Source organism: Nerophis ophidion, linkage group LG26, assembly GCF_033978795.1.
Source record: "Nerophis ophidion isolate RoL-2023_Sa linkage group LG26, RoL_Noph_v1.0, whole genome shotgun sequence".
Classification (NCBI taxonomy): domain Eukaryota; kingdom Metazoa; phylum Chordata; class Actinopteri; order Syngnathiformes; family Syngnathidae; genus Nerophis; species Nerophis ophidion.
The window spans coordinates 30,422,216-30,436,792 of record NC_084636.1 but is presented as its reverse complement, the minus strand read 5'-3'; the positions used below and the strand labels follow the sequence as shown (position 1 = coordinate 30,436,792).

The 14,577-nt window shown below is 40.7% G+C and overlaps 1 protein-coding gene across 2 annotated transcripts in view; it reads right to left on the bottom strand.

Annotated features, from left to right (window-relative positions):
• LOC133543929 (zinc finger protein 391-like) overlaps nucleotides 1-14,577 on the bottom strand; it is a 40,728-nt gene that overhangs the window by 18,823 nt on the left and 7,328 nt on the right. Inside the window, exon 2 of one of the 2 annotated variants that reach the window (XM_061888851.1) lies at nucleotides 1,943-2,158. In XM_061888851.1, coding sequence (XP_061744835.1) covers nucleotides 1,943-2,158 — 216 coding nt within the window. Of the gene's footprint in view, nucleotides 1-847; nucleotides 2,159-14,577 lie in introns of those variants that run through there. The other variant, XM_061888852.1, reaches the window with a different exon arrangement.

Genomic DNA, 14,577 nt, shown 5'->3' with positions numbered 1-14,577 from the left:
TTTAATGCGAAACAAACACTTACCAATCGACGGATTTAAGTTGCTCCAGTGTCACAAGATGCGAAAGTCCTGATCGTTTGGTCCGCACATTTTACCGGCGATGCTAATAAGGCAGCCATGCTATGGGCCAATTCATTAGGTACACCCTTGCTATGGCCGAATAGCGTCAATAGCTATTTGCTCAATAGCTTCAATTTCTTCTTCAATTTCGTTTTCGCTATCTGCCTCCATACTCCGACCATCTGTTTCAATACATGCGTTATCTGTTGAATCGCTTAAGCCGCTGAAATCCGAGTTTGAATCCGAGCTAATGTCGCTATATCTTGCTGTGGTATTCTCATTGTTTGTTTACATTAGCAGCACTGTATGACGTCACAGGGAAATGGACAGTGGTTTCGAAGATAGCGAAAATAAGGCACTTTAAAGCTTTATTTAGGGATATTCCGGGACAGGTAAAATTCTGAAAAAAATTTCAAAAAATACAACAAGCCAGTGGGAACTGATTTTTATTGTTTTTAACCCTTTTGAAATTGTGAAAATGTTCCCCTTTAAGCAATGTCAGCTAAGATTAATCTGAGAACCAGATACAGTCGTCAAAAGTGCCACATCTGGCTCGCGAGCCATAGTTTCCCTACCCTTGCTATACTTTAATGATTTCGTAAACTCCTTCGAAACTTTTCATAAAATAATTTTTGCCGACGATACAAATTTGTTCACCTCACACAGGAGCCTACTCGATCTACAGGAAACAATAATATTGAAAAAATATTGATCTATGAGTAGAATTTGATTTCACTTTGAATAATCTAACATGTTTGAAAAATGTTCCCATCAAAAATATAACAAGGTTGCTGTCTTTTACGAAAATATCTACTACAGTAAACGGCTCCTGTTGTGAGTACGATTAGTGGGCCAAGTGCAAAAAAGTGGTCCCGCCCTATTTAAATTAGGAATTTGATATCATTGGCCGTCAGCATGGAGACCATCACCTGCGTATTTGTACAAAAATACAACAGTGGGGAGAATTACTGTGATTTTATTTTATCAAAACACCAAATGACAATCCATTGACAGTAATGTGTAAAAAAAAAAACATTACTATATTATTGTGCGTCATATTAACTATTTACACAAATGCACGTTTTATACAACTTTAGAATTAAAAACATAAAACACCACAACATGCTGTGTTTTAAAGTACATTTAGTACAATCACAGTTTAAGTGCATTTAAGTCCCTGCTGCTTCCATGACCATTGCGCACTTGTGTCTACTAACTTGGTATTTATACGTGAACCTTTTATCGCACACGTCGCAACTAAACGGTTTCTCCCCGGTGTGTGTTCTCATGTGTGTCATGAAATAGTTTTTACTGGTGAATTTTTTAGTGCAAAGCGAGCAGGAAAATTGCTTTTCCTCCATATGGGATCTCAAGTGTATTGTCAAATACTGCTTTCTGGAGAAACCCTTATCGCAAACAGAGCAGGTGAAAGGTTTCTCTCCGGTGTGTATTCTCATGTGTAACATCATTTCGTATTTCTTCTTGAATTTTTTCCCACAAACGGAACATGAAAAAGGATTCTCTCCTGTGTGTATCATCAAGTGTCTGTTCATCTGATCAGTTGTACAGAATCTTTTAGCGCAAACTAGGCAAGCAAAAGGTTTCTCTCCGGTGTGTGTTCTTACGTGTCTATTCAGACTTCCCCTTTTGTTAAACGATTTCCCACATTCAGAGCAGGCAAAAGCTTTTCTGTCAGTGTGATGTCTCAAATCACCTTTAGAGTCCTCATTACTCTCCAAAGGTTCTTTGTCCCCGCCACTGAGCTCAGTCTCAGAAGAGTCTGACATCTCGTCTCCAACAATTTCTGTTGTCATGTGTTGAATTTGGGGGTCTGCGCCTCTGTTCTCCTCACTTTGACTGTGATGAAGCTGTGGGAACTCACCATCATAATCTTCGTCGTCCTCACTCTTATATGGGACACCTGGAGACATCAAATCGGTGACGTCGGCCTCCTCCAACCCTTGAAACTGCTCCCACAGATCCTCCTCTTCCTCTTTGATGCAGGCGGGCCCTGGCTCCTCCTTCCCCGCATTGGAGCGCCTCTCCTGTTGCTCTGAGGGAACCTCTACTTCTTTCTTCACGGACACCTGCTGGATGTCTGCGGGACAATATTAAAACACAAATGTTATTTTACTTTGCAGCGCTTACTTATTTTTACTTACGTATAAAATACTACACGGTCTAGCTCCATCCTATCTTGCCGATTGTATTGTACCATATGTCACGGCAAGAAATCTGCGTTCAAAGGACTCCGGCTTATTAGTGATTCCCAAAGCCCAAAAAAAGTCTGCGGGCTATAGAGCGTTTTCCGTTCGGGCTCCAGTACTCTGGAATGCCCTCCCGGTAACAGTTCGAGATGCCACCTCAGTAGAAGCATTTAAGTCTCACCTTAAAACTCATTTGTATACTCTAGCCTTTAAATAAACTCCCTTTTTAGACCAGTTGATCTGCCGTTTCTTTTCTTTTTCTCCTATGTCCCACTCTCCCTTGTGGAGGGGGTCCGGTCCGATCCGGTGGCCATGTACTGCTTGCCTGTGTATCGGCTGGGGACATCTCTGCGCTGCTGATCCGCCTCCGCTTGGGATGGTTTCCTGCTGGCTCCGCTGTGAACGGGACTCTCGCTGCTGTGTTGGATCCGCTTTGGACTGGACTCTCGCGACTGTGTTGGATCCATTATGGATTGAACTTTCACAGTATCATGTTGGACCCGCTCGACATCCATTGCTTTCCTCCTCTCCAAGGTTCTCATAGTCATCATTGTCACCGACGTCCCACTGGGTGTGAGTTTTCCTTGCCCTTATGTGGGCCTACCGAGGATGTCGTAGTGGTTTGTGCAGCCCTTTGAGACACTAGTGATTTAGGGCTATATAAGTAAACATTGATTGATTGATTGATTGATTACTTCAACTATAAAAAAGTATGTAATATGATAATATATGCATAAAAACATATGGTGCGCATAAGAAGACAAAAGGGAACTGAGCTTTTTTGCTTATCATTCACAATCCTTACGTGAGACGAAACACGCATATTTTTACCCTTTCTGTGTGTTCTAAATATTAAAAAACTTCTAGTAAGAGGCAGTTAATGATGCAGACGGTGGGGATGTGATCCATTTTGCCTATAAAGCCCTCTAAAAACAGCAAGACCCAGGATAGCTCAATGGTTAAGACTGCTGCCTCTCACGCAGTGTTGTTGGGTTCAAATCCATAACCTTGGAAGATCTTGTTTTTGGTTTCTTATTGATCATAGTTCATACATTTGTATATGAGCGAAAACCATGCCTTAGTGGGACCCAGGATAGCTCAATGGTCAACACTGTGGGCTCCTAATACAGTGGTAGTGAGTTCAAATCCCATACATGGAATCTGTAATTTGGCTGTATGGCGTCAAAACGACATACATTGTGGGGTGTTTCTTCCCCCCCACAGAATAATGTTATGTGCTAGTTGTCTGAGTAACATATAGTTAAAAAAATTAAGTCAACACTAAAGATAATATTAATCAAAAATAAATTCTCAAATAGTCAATGATGACACCTCAGGGGTTACCTGTGGGTGTGTTGTGTGAGAATGAGTGTGTGTGTGTGTGTGTGTGTGCGAGTGTAACTCCTGAGGTGGGTGGGAATAGGAGTAGAAAGTAAATAATAAAGAGCGTTGACCAATGAGCTCTCCTGGGTACAATTAAAAGAAAATAGGTTAATTGTAATTGGATAAAAAAAAAAAAATTACTAAATTATTATTTTTAACATTACATGGGAGAAGTGACACAGTCACAATATATGTCACCTTGAAGCCTCCAGAAAGATTTGTAAATTACATGTCGACCCAACCAGGATTCGAACCCAGCACCCTTCAACCGGAGTCAACAGTCTTAACCACTGGGCAATCCTGGGTCTTGTGAAGAGAATATTTTTTTCTTACACAAATGTAATCGAGGACTCCTGGCTCAGTAAAGTATGGTGAGGTACAAACAAAATACCATCAACCAGAGCAGGGTCTTGAACCCAGAAATTTTGGTTCTAGGTCAACCAGAGCCAACAGTCTTAACCACTGAGCTATCCTGGGTCCTGTGGAGAAATTTTTTTTTTTCATACACAAATGTAATTGAGGACTCGTGGCTCAGTAAAGTATGGTGAGGTACAAACAAAATACCATCAACCAGAGGTGGGTCTTGAACCCAGTAATTTTGGTTCTAGGTCAACCAGAGTCAATAGTTTTAACCACTGAGCTATTCTGGGTCTTGTGGAGAGGATATTTTTTTTCATACACAAATGTAATCGAGGACTCGTGGCTCAGTAAAGTATGGTGAGGTACAAACAAAATACCGTCAGCCAGAGCGGGGTCTTGAACCCAGTAATTTTGGTTCTAGGTCAACCAGAGCCAACAGTCTTAACCACTGAGCTATCCTGGGTCTTGTGAAAAATTTTTTTTTTTTCATACACAAATGTAATCGAGGACTCGTGGCTCAGTAAAGTATGGTGAGGTACAAACAAAATACCATCCACCAGAGCTGGGTCTTGAACCCAGTAATTTTGGTTCTAGGTCAACCAGAGCCAACAGTCTTAACCACTGAGCTGTCCTGGGTCTTGTGGAGAAAATATTTTTTTCATACACAAATGTAATCGAGGACTCGTGGCTCAGTAAAGTATGGTGAGGTACAAACAAAATACCATCACCCAGAGAGGGGGTTTGAACCCAGTAATTTTGGTTCTAGGTCAACCAGAGTCAACAGTCTTAACCACCTGGCTATCCTGGGTCTTGTGGAGATAATATTTTTTTTCATACACAAATGTAATCGAGGACTCGTGGCTCAGTAAAGTATGGTGAGGAACAAACAAAATACAATCAACCAAGCGGGGTTATGAACCCAGTAATTTTGGTTCTAGGTCAACCAGAGTCAACAGTCTTAACCTCTGAGTTATCCTGGGTCTTATGCATTCAATATTTTTTTTCATACACAAATGTAATCGAGGACTCGTGGCTCAGTAAAGTATGGTGAGGTACAAATAAAATACCATCAACCAGAGCGGGATTCGAAACCAGTAACTTTGAAACCACGTCAGCTGACTTAACCCCTGGTCTATCCTGGGTCTCTTGAAGCACTGATTGTGTTCCATACACTAATGTAATCGAGGACTCCTGGCTCAGTAAAGTATGATGAAGTACAACAAAACTCCATCAATCGAAGTGGGGGTTAAACCCAGTACCTTTCATTCCAAGTCAGCAGTCTTAACCCTTGGTCTATCCTTGGTATTGTGAAGACTTGATTTCTTTCCATACACAAATGTTATCTGCGTCCCCTATTGACTATTGAGAAGCGATGTACTGAAAACCCGACCACCGAAAGAAATACTTTGATCACCAAAAGCAGCTCCACCAAAATCTGATAGCTCAATGGTTAAGACTGCTACCTCTCACACAGGACTACTGGGTTCAAATCCATAACTTGGAAGATGTTGTTTTTTGTTTTGGCTCGATTATAGTTCACTGATTACATTTGTATATGAGCGAAAACAACGTCCAAATGGGACCCAGGATAGCTCGATAGTTAAGACTGCTGCCACTCACCCAGTACTACTGGGTTCAAATCTGTAACTTGGAAGGTCTTGTTTTTTGTTTCCTATTGATCATAGTTCACTGATTACATTTGTATATGAGCGAAAACCCTACCTTAATGGGACCCAGAATAGCTCAATGGTCAACACTGTGGGCTCCTAATGCAGTGGTAGTGAGTTCAAATCCCATACATGGAATCTGTAATTTGGCTGTATGGCGTCAAAACGACATACATTGTGGGGTCTTTCTTCCCCCCCACAGAATAATGTTATGTGCTAGTTGTCTGAGTAACATATAGTTGAAAAATTAAGTCAACACTAAAGATAATAATAATCAAAAATAAATTCTCAAATAGTCAATGATGACACCTCAGGGGTTACCTGTGGGTGTGTTGTGTGAGAATGAGTGTGTGTGTGCGTGCGTGCGTGCGTGCGTGTGTGTGCGAGTGTAACTCCTGAGGTGGGTGGGAATAGGAGTAGAAAGTTAATAATAAAGAGCGTTGACCAATGAGCTCTCCTGGGTACAATTAAAAGAAAATAGGTTAATCGTAATTGGATAAAAAAAAAAAGTTAATTAAATTATTTTTTTTAACATTACATGGGAGAAGTGACACAGTCACAATATATGTCACCTTGATGCCTCCAACCAGAATTGTAAATTACATGTCGACCCAACCAGGATTCGAACCCAGCACCCTTCAACCAGAGTCAACAGTCTTAACCACTAGCCAATCCTGGGTCTTGTGAGGAGAGTATTTTTTCATACACAAATGTAATCGAGGACTTGTGGCTCAGTAAAGTATGGTGAGGTACAAACAAAATACTATCAGCCAGAGCTGGGTTTTGAACCCATTAATTTTGGTTCTAGGTCAACCAGAGACAACAGTCTTAACCACCTGGCTATCCTGGGTCTTGTGGAAATGATATTTTTTTTCATACACAAATGTAATCGAGGACTCGTGGCTCAGTAAAGTATGGTGAGGTACAAACAAAATACCATCAACCAGAGCAGGGTCTTGAACCAAGTAATTTTGGTTCTAGGTCAATCAGAGCCAACAGTCTTAACCACTGAGCTATCCTGGGTCCTGTGGAGAAATTTTTTTTTTTCATACACAAATGTAATCGAGGACCCGTGGCTCAGCAAAGTATGGTGAGGTACAAACAAAATACCATCACCCAGAGCGGGGTTTTGAACCCAGTAATTTTGGTTCTAGGTCAACCAGAGTCAACAGTCTTAACCACTGAGCTATCCTGGGTCTTGTGGAGGAAACATTTTTTTCATACACAAATGTAATCGAGGACTCGTGGCTCAGTAAAGTATGGTGAGGTACAAACAAAATACCATCAACCAGAGCTGGGTCTTGAACCCAGTAATTTTGGTTCTAGGTCAACCAGAGCCAACAGTCTTAACCACTGAGCTACCCTGGGTCTTGTGGAGAACATATTTTTTTCATACACAAATGTAATCAAGGACTCGTGGCTCAGTAAAGTATGGTGAGGTACAAATAAAATACCATCAACCAGAGCGGGATTCGAAACCAGTAACTTTAAAACCAAGTCAGCAGACTTAACCCCTGGTCTATCCTGGGTCTCTTGGAGCACTGATTGTGTTCCATACACTAATGTAATCGAGGACTCGTGGCTCAGTAAAGTATGGTGAGGTACAAACAAAATACCATCAACCAGAGCTGGGTCTTGAACCCAGTAATTTTGGTTCTAGGTCAACCAGAGCCAACAGTCTTAACCACTGAGCTATCCTGGGGCTTGTGGAGAAAATATTTTTTTATACACAAATGTAATCGAGGACTCGTGGCTAAGTAAAGTATGGTGAGGTACAAATAAAATACCATCAACCAGAGCGGGATTCGAAACCAGTAACTTTGAAAACAAGTCCGCAGACTTAACCCCTGGTCTATCCTGGGTCTCTTGAAGGACTGATTGTGTTCCATACACTAATGTAATCGAGGACTCCTGGCTCAGTAAAGTATGATGAAGTACAACAAAACTCCATCAATCGAAGTGGGGTTTGAACCCAGTACCTTTCATTCCAAGTCAGCAGTCTTAACCCTTGGTCTATCCTTGGTATTGTGAAGAGTTGATTTCTTTCCATACACAAATGTTATCTGCGTCCCCTATTGACTATTGACAAGCGATGTACTGAAAACCCGACCACCGAATTAAATACTTTGATCACCAAAAGCATTTCCACCAAAATCTGATAGCTCAATGGTTAAGACTGCTACCTCTCACACAGGACTACTGTGTTCAACTCCATAACTTGGAAGATGTTGTTTTTTGTTTTGGCTCGATTATAGTTCACTGATTACATTTGAGTATGAGCGAAAACCACAACTAAATGGGACCCAGGATAGCACAATGGTTAAGACTGCTCCCTCTCACGCAGTTCTACTGGGTTCAAATCCATCACTTAAAAGATCGTGTTTTATGTTTCCTATTGATCATAGTTCACTGATTACATTTGTATATGAGCGAAAACCCTACCTTAACGGGACCCAGGATAGCTCAATGGTCAACACCGCGGGCTCCTAATACAGTGGTCGTGAGTTCAAATCCCATACATGGAATCTGTAATTTGGCTGTATGGCGTCAAAACGACATACATTGTGGGGTCTTTCTTCCCCCCCACAGAATAATGTTATGTGCTAGTTGTCTGAGTAACATATAGTTGAAAAATTAAGTCAACACTAAAGATAATAATAATCAAAAATAAATTCTCAAATAGTCAATGATGACACCTCAGGGGTTACCTGTGTGTGTGCGTGTGTGTATGTATGTGTGTGTGTGTGCGAGTGTAACTCCTGAGGTGGGTGGGAATAGGAGTAGAAAGTTAATAATAAAGAGCGTTGACCAATGAGCTCTCCTGGGTACAATTAAAAGAAAATAGGTTAATTGTAATTGGATAAAAAAAAAAACTTTACTAAATTATTTTTTTTAACATTACATACAAGAAGTGACACAGTCAAGTTTTATGTCACCTTGAAGCCTCCAACCAAATTTGTAAATTACATGTCGACCCAACCAGGATTCGAACCCAGCACCCTTCAACCGGAGTCAACAGTCTTAACCACTAGGCAATCCTGGGTCTTGTGAAGAGAATATTTTTTTCATACACAAATGTAATCGAGGACTCGTGGCTCAGTAAAGTATGGTGAGGTACAAACAAAATACCATCAGCCAGAGCTGGGTTTTGAAACCATTAATTTTGGTTCTAGGTCAACCAGAGCCAACAGTCTTAACCACCTGGCTATCCTGGGTCTTGTGAAAATGATATTTTTTTTCATACACAAATGTAATCGAGGACTCGTGGCTCAGTAAAATATGGTGAGGTCCAAACAAAATACCATCAACCAGAGCAGGGTCTTGAACCCAGTAATTTTGGTTCTAGGTGAATCAGAGCCAACAGTCTTAACCACTGAGCTATCCTGGGTCTTGGTGAGTAAGTATTTTTTTTCATACACAAATGTAATCGAGAACTCGTGGCTCAGTAAAGTATGGTGAGGTACAAATAAAATACCATCAACCAGAACGGGATTCGAAACCAGTAACTTTGAAACCAAGTCAGCAGACATAACCCCTGGTCTATCTTGGGTCTCTTGAAGCACCGATTGTGTTCCATACACTAATGTAATCGAAAACTCCTGGCTCAGTAAAGTATGATGAAGTACAACAAAATTCCATCAACCGGAGTGGGGTTTCAACCCAGTACCTTTTATTCCAAGTCAGCAGTCTTAACCCTTGGTCTATCCTTGATATTGTGAAGAGTTGATTTTTTTTCCATACACAAATGTTATCTGCGTCCCCTATTGACTATTGAGAAGCGATGTACTGAAAACCCGACCACAGAAAGAAATACTTTGATCACCAAAAGCAACTCCACCAAAATCTGATAGCTCAATGGTTAAGACTGCTATCTCTCACACAGGACTACTGGGTTCAACTCCATAACTTTGAATATGTTGTTTTTTGTTTTGGCTCGATTATAGTTCACTGATTACATTTGTATATGAGCGAAAACCACATTTAAATGGGACCCAGGATAGCTCAACGGTTAAGACTGCTGCCTCTCACACAGTTCTACTGGGTTCAAATCCATCACTTAGAAGAGCTTGTTTTATGTTTGCTATTGATCATAGTTCACTGATTACATTTGTATATGAGCGAAAACCCTACCTTAACGGGACCCAGGATAGCTCAATGGTCAACACAGTGGGCTCCTAATACAGGAGTAGTGAGTTCAAATCCCATACATGGAATCTGTAATTTGGCTGTATGGCGTCAAAACGACATACATTGTGGGGTCTTTCTTCCCCCCCACAGAATAATGTTATGTGCTAGTTGTCTGAGTAACATATAGTTGAAAAATTAAGTCAACACTAAAGATAATAATAATCAAAAATAAATTCTCAAATAGTCAATGATGACACCTCAGGGGTTACCTGTGGGTGTGTTGTGTGAGAATGAGTGTGTGCGTGCGTGCGTGTGTGTATGTGTGTGTGCGAGTGTAACTCCTGAGGTGGGTGGGAATAGGAGTAGAAAGTTAATAATAAAGAGCGTTGACCAATGAGCTCTCCTGGGTACAATTAAAAGAAAATAGGTTAATCGTAATTGGATAAAAAAAAAAAGTTAATTAAATTATTATTTTTAACATTACATGCGAGAAGTGACAAAGTTACAATATATGTCACCTTGAAGCTTTCAGCCAGATTCGTAAATTACATGTCGACTCAACCAGGATTCGAACCCAGCACCCTTCAACCGGAGTCAACAGTCTTAACCACTGGGCCATCCTGGGTCTTATGGTTTCAATATTTTTTTTCATACACAAATGTAATCGAGGACTCGTGGCTCAGTAAAGTATGGTGAGGTACAAACAAAATACCATCAAACAGAGCAGGGTCTTGAACCCAGTAATTTTGGTTCCAGGTCAACCAGAGCCAACAGTCCTAACCACTGAGCTATCCTGGGTCTTGTGGAGAAAATATTTTTTTCATACACAAATGTAATCGAGGACTCGTGGCTCAGTAAAGTATGGTGAGGTACAAACAAAATACCATCAACCAGAGGTGGGTTTTGAACCCAGTAATTTTGGTTATAGGTCAACAGTCTTTACCACTGGGCTATCCTGGGTGTTGTGGAGATATTTTTTTTCATACACAAATGTAATCGAGGACTCCTGGCTCAGTAAAGTATGGTGAGGTACAAACAAAATACCATCAAACAGAGCAGGGTTTTGAACCCAGTAATTTTGGTTCTAGGTCAACCATAGTCAACAGTCTCAACCACCTGGCTATCCTGGGTCTTGTGGAGATGATATTTTTTTTCATACACAAATGTAATCGAGGACTCGTGGCTCAGTAAAGTACGGTGAGGTACAAACAAAACACCATCAACCAGAGCGGGGTCTTGAAACCAGTAATTTCGGTTCTAGATCAAACAGAGCCAACAGTCTTAACCACTGAGCTATCCTGGGTCTTGGTGAATAAATATTTTTTTCATACACAAATGTAATCGAGGACTCGTGGCTCAGTAAAGTATGGTGAGGTACAAACAAAATACCATCAACCAGAGCTGGGTCTTGAACCCAGTAATTTTGGTTCTAGGTCAACCAGAGCCAACAGTCTTAACCACTGAGCTATCCTGGGTCTTGTGGAGAAAATATTTTTTTCATACACAAATGTAATCGAGGACTCGTGGCTCAGTAAAGTATGGTGAGGTACAAATTAAATACCATCAAACAGAGCGGGGTTTTGAACCCAGTAATTTTGGTTCTAGGTCAACCAGAGTCAACAGTCTTAACCACCTGGCTATCCTGGGTCTTGTGGAGATGATATTTTTTTTCATACACAAATGTAATCGAGGACTCGTGGCTCAGTAAAGTATGGTGAGGTACAAACAAAACACCATCAACCAGAGCGGGGTTTTGAATCCAATAATTTCGGTTCTAGATCAAACAGAGCCAACAGTCTTAACCACTGAGCTATCCTGGGTCTTGATGAATAAATATTTTTTTCATACACAAATGTAATCGAGGACTCGTGGCTCAGTAAAGTATGGTGAGGTACAAACAAAATACCATCAACCAGAGCTGGGTCTTGAACCCAGTAATTTTGGTTCTAGGTCAACCAGAACCAACAGTCTTAACCACTGAGCTATCCTGGGTCTTGTGGAGAAAATATTTTTTTCATACACAAATGTAATCGAGGACTCGTGGCTCAGTAAAGTATGGTGAGGTACAAATTAAATACCATCAAACAGAGCGAGGTTTTGAACCCAGTAATTTTGGTTCTAGGTCAACCAGAGTCAACAGTCTTAACCACCTGGCTATCCTGGGTCTTGTGGAGATGATATTTTTTTTCATACACAAATGTAATCGAGGACTCGTGGCTCAGTAAAGTATGGTGAGGTACAAACAAAACACCATCAACCAGAGCGGGGTTTTGAATCCAATAATTTCGGTTCTAGATCAAACAGAGCCAACAGTCTTAACCACTGAGCTATCCTGGGTCTTGATGAATAAATATTTTTTTCATACACAAATGTAATCGAGGACTCGTGGCTCAGTAAAGTATGGTGAGGTACAAACAAAATACCATCAACCAGAGCTGGGTCTTGAACCCAGTAATTGTGGTTCTAGGTCAACCAGAACCAACAGTCTTAACCACTGAGCTATCCTGGGTCTTGTGGAGAAAATATTTTTTTCATACACAAATGTAATCGAGGACTCGTGGCTCAGTAAAGTATGGTGAGGTACAAACAAAATACCATCAACCAGAGCGGGGTTCGAAAACAGTAACTTTGAATCCGAGTGAGCAGACTTAACACCTGGTCTATCCTGGGTCTCTTGAAGTACTGATTGTGTTCCATACACTAATGTAATTAAGGACTCCTGGCTCAGTAAAGTATGATGAAGTACAACAAAATTCCATTAACCGGAGTGGGATTTGAACCCAGTACCTTTCATTCCGAGTCAGCAGTCTTAACCCTTGGTCTATCCTTGGTATTGTGAAGAGTTGATTTCCTTCCATACACAAATGTTATCTGCGTCCCCTATTGACTATTGACAAGCGATGTACCGAAAACCCGACCACCGAAAGAAATACTTTGATCACCAAAAGCAGTTCCAACCAAATGTGATAACTCAATGGTTAAGACTGCTACCTCTCACACAGGACTACTGTGTTCAAATCCATCACTTGGAAGATATTGTTTTTTGTTTTGGCTCGATTATAGTTCACTGATTACATTTGTATATGAGCGAAAACCACATCTAAATGGGACCCAGGAAAGCTCAATGGTTAAGACTGCTACCTCTCACACAGTTCTACTGGGTTCAAATCCATCACTTAGAAGATCTTGTTTTATGTTTCTTATTGATCATAGTTCACTGATTACATTTGTATATGAGCGAAAACCATGATTTAACGGGACCCAGGATAGCTCAATGGTCAACACTGTGGGCTCCTAATACAGGGGTAGTGAGTTCAAATCCCATACATGGAATCTGTAATTTGGCTGTATGGCGTCAAAACGACATACATTGTGGGGTCTTTCTTCCCCCCCACAGAATAATGTTATGTGCTAGTAGTCTGAGTAACATATAGTTGAAAAATTAAGTCAACACTAAAGATAATAATAATCAAAAATAAATTCTCAAATAGTCAATGATGACACCTGAGGGGTTACCTGTGGGTGTGTGTGTGTGTGCATGCGTGTGTGTGTGTGTGTGTGCGAGTGTAACTCCTGAGGTGGGTGGGAATAGGAGTAGAAAGTTAATAATAAAGAGCGTTGACCAATGAGCTCTCCTGGGTACAATTAAAAGAAAATAGGTTAATTGTAATTGGATAAAAAAAAAAACTTTACTAAATAATTTTTTTTAACATTACATACAAGAAGTGACACAGTCAAGTTTTATGTCACCTTGAAGCCTCCAACCAAATTTGTAAATTACATGTCGACCCAACCAGGATTCGAACCCAGCACCCTTCAACCGGAGTCAACAGTCTTAACCACTAGGCAATCCTGGGTCTTGTGAAGAGAATATTTTTTTCATACACAAATGTAATCGAGGACTCGTGGCTCAGTAAAGTATGGTGAGGTACAAACAAAATACCATCAGCCAGAGCTGGGTTTTGAAACCATTAATTTTGGTTCTAGGTCAACCAGAGCCAACAGTCTTAACCACCTGGCTATCCTGGGTCTTGTGAAAATGATATTTTTTTTCATACACAAATGTAATCGAGGACTCGTGGCTCAGTAAAATATGGTGAGGTCCAAACAAAATACCATCAACCAGAGCAGGGTCTTGAACCCAGTAATTTTGGTTCTAGGTGAATCAGAGCCAACAGTCTTAACCACTGAGCTATCCTGGGTCTTGGTGAGTAAGTATTTTTTTTCATACACAAATGTAATCGAGAACTCGTGGCTCAGTAAAGTATGGTGAGGTACAAATAAAATACCATCAACCAGAACGGGATTCGAAACCAGTAACTTTGAAACCAAGTCAGCAGACATAACCCCTGGTCTATCTTGGGTCTCTTGAAGCACCGATTGTGTTCCATACACTAATGTAATCGAAAACTCCTGGCTCAGTAAAGTATGATGAAGTACAACAAAATTCCATCAACCGGAGTGGGGTTTCAACCCAGTACCTTTTATTCCAAGTCAGCAGTCTTAACCCTTGGTCTATCCTTGATATTGTGAAGAGTTGATTTTTTTTCCATACACAAATGTTATCTGCGTCCCCTATTGACTATTGAGAAGCGATGTACTGAAAACCCGACCACAGAAAGAAATACTTTGATCACCAAAAGCAACTCCACCAAAATCTGATAGCTCAATGGTTAAGACTGCTATCTCTCACACAGGACTACTGGGTTCAACTCCATAACTTTGAATATGTTGTTTTTTGTTTTGGCTCGATTATAGTTCACTGATTACAT